The sequence below is a fragment of the Trypanosoma conorhini genome (genome assembly GCF_003719485.1).
Source record: "Trypanosoma conorhini strain 025E chromosome Unknown Tco_14.4_contig_00850, whole genome shotgun sequence".
Lineage (NCBI taxonomy): Eukaryota > Euglenozoa > Kinetoplastea > Trypanosomatida > Trypanosomatidae > Trypanosoma > Trypanosoma conorhini.
Window position 1 is genome coordinate 1 of NW_021704941.1, and position 6,276 is coordinate 6,276.

General features: G+C 61.1%; 4 protein-coding genes across 4 annotated transcripts, besides 5 other annotated features; 3 read left to right on the forward strand and 1 right to left on the reverse strand.

Moving 5' to 3' along the window:
• Nucleotides 1-531, reverse strand: Tco025E_08699 (uncharacterized protein; the record flags this gene model as incomplete). Its single annotated transcript, XM_029375542.1, has 1 exon — nucleotides 1-531. A coding segment is annotated over one exon (531 nt), but the record flags the coding sequence as incomplete, so codon positions are not given.
• A 796-nt stretch (nucleotides 532-1,327) lies between these two features.
• Nucleotides 1,328-1,350: a microsatellite.
• A 356-nt stretch (nucleotides 1,351-1,706) lies between these two features.
• Nucleotides 1,707-2,312, forward strand: Tco025E_08700 (putative calpain-like cysteine peptidase; the record flags this gene model as incomplete). Its single annotated transcript, XM_029375543.1, has 1 exon — nucleotides 1,707-2,312. One exon carries the CDS (start codon nucleotides 1,707-1,709, stop codon nucleotides 2,310-2,312), a length of 606 nt encoding a protein of 201 aa, XP_029224342.1.
• A 312-nt stretch (nucleotides 2,313-2,624) lies between these two features.
• Nucleotides 2,625-3,020, forward strand: Tco025E_08701 (calpain-like cysteine peptidase; the record flags this gene model as incomplete). The annotated part of the gene is made up of 1 exon (XM_029375544.1): nucleotides 2,625-3,020. The coding sequence occupies one exon, from the start codon at nucleotides 2,625-2,627 to the stop codon at nucleotides 3,018-3,020; it is 396 nt and encodes a 131-aa protein (XP_029224343.1).
• Nucleotides 3,021-4,745: 1,725 nt separating this feature from the next.
• Tco025E_08702 (calpain-like cysteine peptidase) lies at nucleotides 4,746-5,150 on the forward strand (the record flags this gene model as incomplete). Its single annotated transcript, XM_029375545.1, has 1 exon — nucleotides 4,746-5,150. The coding sequence occupies one exon, from the start codon at nucleotides 4,746-4,748 to the stop codon at nucleotides 5,148-5,150; it is 405 nt and encodes a 134-aa protein (XP_029224344.1).
• Nucleotides 5,151-5,290: 140 nt separating this feature from the next.
• Nucleotides 5,291-5,296: a microsatellite.
• Nucleotides 5,297-5,341: a microsatellite.
• A 115-nt stretch (nucleotides 5,342-5,456) lies between these two features.
• Nucleotides 5,457-5,479: a microsatellite.
• A 125-nt stretch (nucleotides 5,480-5,604) lies between these two features.
• Nucleotides 5,605-5,640: a microsatellite.
• Nucleotides 5,641-6,276: the final 636 nt, after the last annotated feature.

Genomic DNA, 6,276 nt, shown 5'->3' on the forward strand with positions numbered 1-6,276 from the left:
CGGAAGCGCGAGCGGTCGCCGTCGACGACGCGGGGTGGAGTTTCTTGACGTGTTCAGCAAAATGCTGCCGCACCCGGAGGACGACGAGGCGTTTGACGAGGAGGAGGAGGACGAGCTCGCCGACGCCGTGGAGAACTGGGAGTCCGAGATGGAGGACCGCAGGGATCTGCTGCTGGCGTTGGTGGAGGACGTCTGGCGCGACCCGGTCGCCGCCGTCACGGCGAAGTGCGGGGAGGGGCGGGACGGCAGCAGCGGGCCGGGGGCGCGGAGGGCGAGGACGGAGTAGGCGTGCCGTCGTGCTGGCCCGCTAGCGCCCCTCCGGCGTGGCGGGCCCCAGCCGCGGGGGCAGCGCAAGGCAGAAAAGGGAAGAGAAAACCAACGGCACGAAGGCGGGGAGACCGCGTGGGCGAGTGAGAGGGGGGCGAGGCCGTGGGCTGGGGACGCATGCTCTTTTTGTTCCCTTCCCCCATACTCCCCTCCGTTCACTTTTTTTTTTAGTCTTTCGTTACTCTCGCGCGCACGTGCATGCATAAAAATACCAGCCTGCGCCAGCGGTGTCTGTTTGCATTTCGACCGTTTAATGGATTCTGCCGCCACACCTTCACGCCGCGCGGAAGAAACAAAGCAGCAGCGGCGCCAGCAGGAAAAATAAGGGGAAGAAAGAAGAACTCAGCAAGGCGTTTTTTTTGTCCCCCCTCTCCCCCTTCTTCCGCCGCTTTTTTTTGTTGCTGTGCCTGTTTCCGCGCCACTTCTCAAATGGACGTTGCGGTGGCAGCGCTGAGTCTGTGCACCTGCGTTGGTTTTAACTATGCGCGTTTGAGGCCGTGCTGGCGTGGGGCCTGCCCCCTTCTCCAACGATGCGCTGGACCCGTTTCGGTGGATCTCAAATTGTCGCCTTTTTTCCCCTGCCTTCTCTGTGCCGTCTCGCGTAGCGAGGTGCCTCCCCTGGGCCCCCCTTTGCCCACCAGCGGGGGGGGGGGGAAGTGACGGAGGGGAAGAAGAAGGGAAGCCTTTTTTTTTTACCCCAAATGGGTGGACGCGCACATGAGCGCTGTGTGACGTGAGCCCGACTGGCCGCCGCCACCGCCGCGCCAAGTGTGGGAGTGACGCCGTCCTTGTACGGCGGGGAAGGGCTGGCTGAGGGGCGACGCGGCCAGGTGGTGTTTCCCTCAGTGGAGGTGTGTGGCGTCCCCCGCCTGCCAGCAGGGGTTGGACCTCTGCGCGTGACTGGCCGACGCACGCGTGAAGAAACTTGCCGATGGCTTGCGCCGGCCACGCACCCTTGCGGGGGGCGCGTCACATGGCGCCCGTGAGGGAGGAGGCAGAGGTGTGTGTGTGTGTGTGCGTGTGATGGTGGTCGCAAGGTGCATGCAGCGGGTGCCACGAGCTGCGAAGGCGGGAAGTCGGAGAGGGAAAGAGTCGTTGTTTTTGTTGCTGTGGTGGGTGGCCTAGTGCCTGCGCCCTCGTGTCCCGCGCCGTTTGTCGCGGCAATGGGTACCTCGGCGCGGCTGGCTCAGTTCCTGCCCCTTCCCGCAGCTGCGCGTGCATTGCATGCGGGGAGAGTTTGCCGGGGGAGCGGGAAAGGCAATGCGTGGGTGTTTGTTTTTCCGCTTTCTCCTGAGTTGTTCGCTGTTTTTGTTCCGGGCGCGCTTTGGGGGTCGGGGTGGGCGAAGGCGGGTCGACGCAGCAAACAAGCGCGGGCGGCGATGGGTGGCGCGTCTTCCGCAGCCGCTGGGGGCGGTGCCCCGCGGCGGAGGCCGCCCCCCGGGGAGGGCGGGGGAGGCACGGGGGAAGGGTCCCCCGCGGGGAGGCGCAGCCAACTCAGTGAGGGCCGGCGTGGCGGGACGGGCCGGCACGGCGCCTCCGCTGCCGCCCCTTCCTACCGCTGCGGCCGGCCCGCCGTGTCTGGCGGCGAGGTGCTGCCCGCGCTGTGGCGCAGCGACTGCACCGCCGCCGCGTGGAGGCAGGGGGAGGCACCGCTTGCGCAGGACGACATTGTGCTCCTCTACAGAATTGTGGTCCCCCGCCCCCCGTATGAAGTGTGGGCCTTCTATAATGACACAGAAGACATACAGTTCCATGTATCAATTCGCTTTTACCCGCATCCGGAGCAGAGGCGCGAGCTGCTGGCGCCGCTGGGCACCACCACGCTCGTGTGGCTGGATGAGGGGAGGGAGGATGAGGTTGACGGTGGCGGCGCGGTGGCAAAACTTGTCGTGGGCCCCACCGAAACGGCTCTTGCGGTGGAGGGGCACATGGTTGCCTACCGCATCGCCATTAATGGTTTCTCCACAGATGTCGCAATGCAGTAATGTTCTTTGGATCTTTTACTTCCTCCCTCTCATTACGCTGTTGTAAATGGTGGCGATATCCACTTTTTCCCCCACCCGCCGTCGTCGCCTTCCACCGTCCACGCACGGTGGGCGACCTGGGCGAGGCGTCGGCGCCGTTGCGCCCCTTAAACTTGTTGTTCGTGTTGCCCGGCCATTTATGCCCCCAATTTCCCTTCCCTTTTCTGCCTCCCCCGCCCCTAATGCCGCGCCAGCACGCACGCTGCCGCGCACAGCAACCAGCAAGAAGAAGCGAATTTCACCCCGCACCCACCCCGCAACTTTTGGTCGACCATGGGCTGCGGCGCCTCGAAGTCTCCCGCCGTGGCGTACGCGAACGGGAAGCCGACGTTCAAGGGCGACGAGGTGGTGAAGGGGTTCGACGAGGGCAACGGCCTCCTCTTCCGCATCGTGAACAACAAGAAGAAGCAGTGGGCGTACTACAACGACACCACCGAGTACGAGATGCACGTGAAGGTGACCTTCGGCGAGGACTGCGACATCAAGGCCCTCGGCAAGACGCACCTGGAGAAGCTGGACTCGGGCGAGTACCTGGCGAACGTCGTCGTGTACCCGTGCGAGACGGAGATGTTCATCGAGGGCCGCGTGAATGGCTTCAAGGTGAAGATGGACGCCCTCCCCCTCTCCGAGGAGTACAAGCGCCAGAAGGAGTCCGCGGGGAAGAAGTGAGTGAAGGACGGCGCACGCGAAGCCGCACGGGGGAGGGATTAGAGTCGCATGAAGAAAGAAGAGGGGCGAAGGGCAAATGGGGAGCAAAAAACGAAAAAAAACAAGCAGAAGAAATAGTACGTGTGGTGTGTGTGGATGTGGAGGAAATGAGGGGGCCCCTTGTCTGAGGGCAGTGTATGCGGCGCCGTCGATGTATTGGGTTTTAAAAATTGTTCTGTTGTATTCTGCCTTTCTGATGCCCCCATTTTCTTGGTGTGTGTGCTTTTTGGTTTGCTTTCTGCTCCCTTGCTCCGCCTTTTTGTTTGTTTATGCTATTCACCCACTTTTTCGCCTTCCCCCGTGCTGGCCGCTGCCTATGGGTTTCCCCCATGGCTTTGCGTCACGGTTTGTCTCGTGTATTTATTTGTTTTTATGTTTTTGTTATCTCAAGTGATATTTGACATGTTTTTTTGTCCCTCTCTCTGTGTGTGCGTGTGCATTGCCGACGACGGTGCTGTCACCTTGCGTCCCTCGCGACGAGTGTTGAACGCCGATAACATGGTGGGCACCGCCGTGTTTGCGTGGTGAGGGCTTGGTGAGTAGGAAATGGTGCTGGGCACGCGCGCATGCACACGCACGCGCACACACCTCAACCGTCGGCCGCCGCCCCTCCTCCACCCCTTTTTACTTCCCTGTGTTTGCTGCCCGCGGAAGTGCGCGGTGCGCGTGTTCTTTTGGCGTGCGCACATGCGTGCCCTGCGGCGGAGTGGCGGGCGGGTGGGCTGGCTGCGCAGGAGAGGAGAGCTCCGTTACGCTGCCGCCGCAATTTAGAACTCGGCCTGCCCGAGGCGGACACGCGCACGTGCACATATGTATCTGTGTGTTTGTTTGCGGGTCCAAGTGTGTGGACGCGGTCTTGCTCCCATTGGCTTGCCCACGCGCCCGTCTGCCCACCTTCCCGTTGATTTTCAAGTGGGGTGCGGGAGGGGCGTTGGGCCGCACCCCGTACTTTGTGTGAGCTGGCCGGGGCGGGCGAGAGGAGCGGCGGGCGCCAGGCGAGGGGAAGAAGGGCGAGGGCCGCAGGGTGTGGCCGAGAGGACGAAGAAGTGGAAGGCGGGGGGGCGGAGGGGCGGGGGAGCGGCAGCCGAGCGGGGGATGTGCCGGCAAAGTAGCCGGGGAAAGATTTGGGAGCCGGCATGCGTATGTATTTCTCTCTCTGTGTGTGTGTGTGTGCAGCCGACCTGTTCTCCCTCCCCTTCCCGCTTTTTGGGAGGAGAGTGAGGGAAAATGTAAGGAAAAGGCTGCGCCCCTGCTCTCCCCGCCTTTCTCCCCTCCAGCTATAACGGCAACACGGTCATTTCTGCCCACCTGACCGTGCGTGCATGTGCGTAGAGTGGGCCCAGAAGATATTTCCGTCTTTTACCGCATGCGGGGGAGGGGAGGGGGAAGGAGCCTCCAGTTGTTTTATTTATTGTCTTGTTTTTCTTGTGATGGGACGGCGCACCGCCGTGTGCACACCTCCGCATGTGTGCATGCGTGGGTGTCCTCTTTCGCCGAGTTTCCTCGGTCCGCACGCACGTGCGCGCAGACCCGCATATATGCGTGTGTGCCTGCCTATATGCTTTTCCTTCCCTTTTCTGCCTCCCCCGCCCCTAATGCCGCGCCAGCACGCACGCTGCCGCGCACAGCAACCAGCAAGAAGAAGCGAATTTCACCCCGCACCCACCCCGCAACTTTTGGTCGACTATGGGCTGCGGCGCCTCGAAGTCTCCCGCCGTGGCGTACGCGAACGGGAAGCCGACGTTCAAGGGCGACGAGGTGGTGAAGGGGTTCAACGAGGGCAACGGCCTCCTCTTCCGCATCGTGAACAACAAGAAGAAGCAGTGGGCGTACTACAACGACACCACCGAGTACGAGATGCACGTGAAGGTGACCTTCGGCGAGGACTGCGACATCAAGGCCCTCGGCAAGACGCACCTGGAGAAGCTGGACTCGGGCGAGTACCTGGCGAACGTCGTCGTGTACCCGTGCGAGACGGAGATGTTCATCGAGGGCCGCGTGAATGGCTTCAAGGTGAGGATGGACGCCCTCCCCCTCTCCGAGGAGTACAGGCGACAACACACGCAAAGGAGCAGCAACTGTTGTTCCTAGTTCACTCGCCACAGTAATTTTTTTTTGAACACATCGAAGTCCTTGTTTTTTCTTTTTCCTATTTTGTGAGGCGGGTGAAAGGACGGGCTGCTCGGCTCCTCCGCCCCTTACCTAGTTTTAAGTGAATGGGATGCTTACGGTGTTTGTTTGTTTTTGTTTTTTTCTTTGTGGTTTTGCAGTGCTTTGTTTTTTGGTTCTATTTCATGTTGGCATGTGCGTGCGTGTAGTATGTCCCCTTTTTCTGCGTGGCTTGGGGGCGGGGAAGTAGTGCGAGTCGTTTACGTGCCCCTGGCCGACACAAGGGCCCTGCTGCTGCTGCTGCTGCTTCTCTCCCTCGCCCTCTTTGCAGGCAAGAAGTTGCAAGCACACGCCCAGTTTCGCAGGCGTGCGTTTTATGTGCGTTGCCCCGGGCTTTTCCCATACGTGTGCATTTATGTGCACTTGCGTCTATCCTGTGTGCCGCGCTCGTGTGTGTGCGTGTGTGTGTGTGGCCTTGAGGAACGTTTTTCAGTGGCGTTGCTTGCTTTCGGTGCCTTGGCGGCACACTCTATACGTTTATAACATTTTTTAAAATGGGTTCTTCTTTGCTTTTGTTATACATTTATATATAATTATATGTGTTGCAGCTGCCGGTGCCCTGTTTTGCGTTTTTTTCTCTCCATTTGTACGTGTCGGTGCCTCTGCCGCTGCTGCGGCGATTTGCCCTCCTCCGAGCGGAGGGCGTACGTGCGGGCAGAGGGGGGTTTACTCGTGTGCCTCTCCCTCTGCGTGTCTGTCTGGCCGCATGTGTGTGCGCGTGTGTCTTGCCCTCGTTTCTCCTCTCCCTGTCCCTGATTGCGCGGCGCCCGCACACCCATCCACACGGAAGAAGGGAAAGTAAGAAGGACGGCGCACGCGGCGGCGGAGGCAGCGGTAGGGTAATACGGACGAAGTGCGGCGACGGTTCATTATCGATACGCCCCAGAGGAACAATGGCGGCTGCCGTGGCGACGGACGCCCCGGCCCGTGAGCTGCAGGCGCAGATTGACGTGCTGCAGGCGGAGATGCACACGCGTGTGCGGAAGCTTGTGGTGGCGGGCAACCGTAAGGACGGAACCCCCACTACACGACCCGCGACGAGCTGATT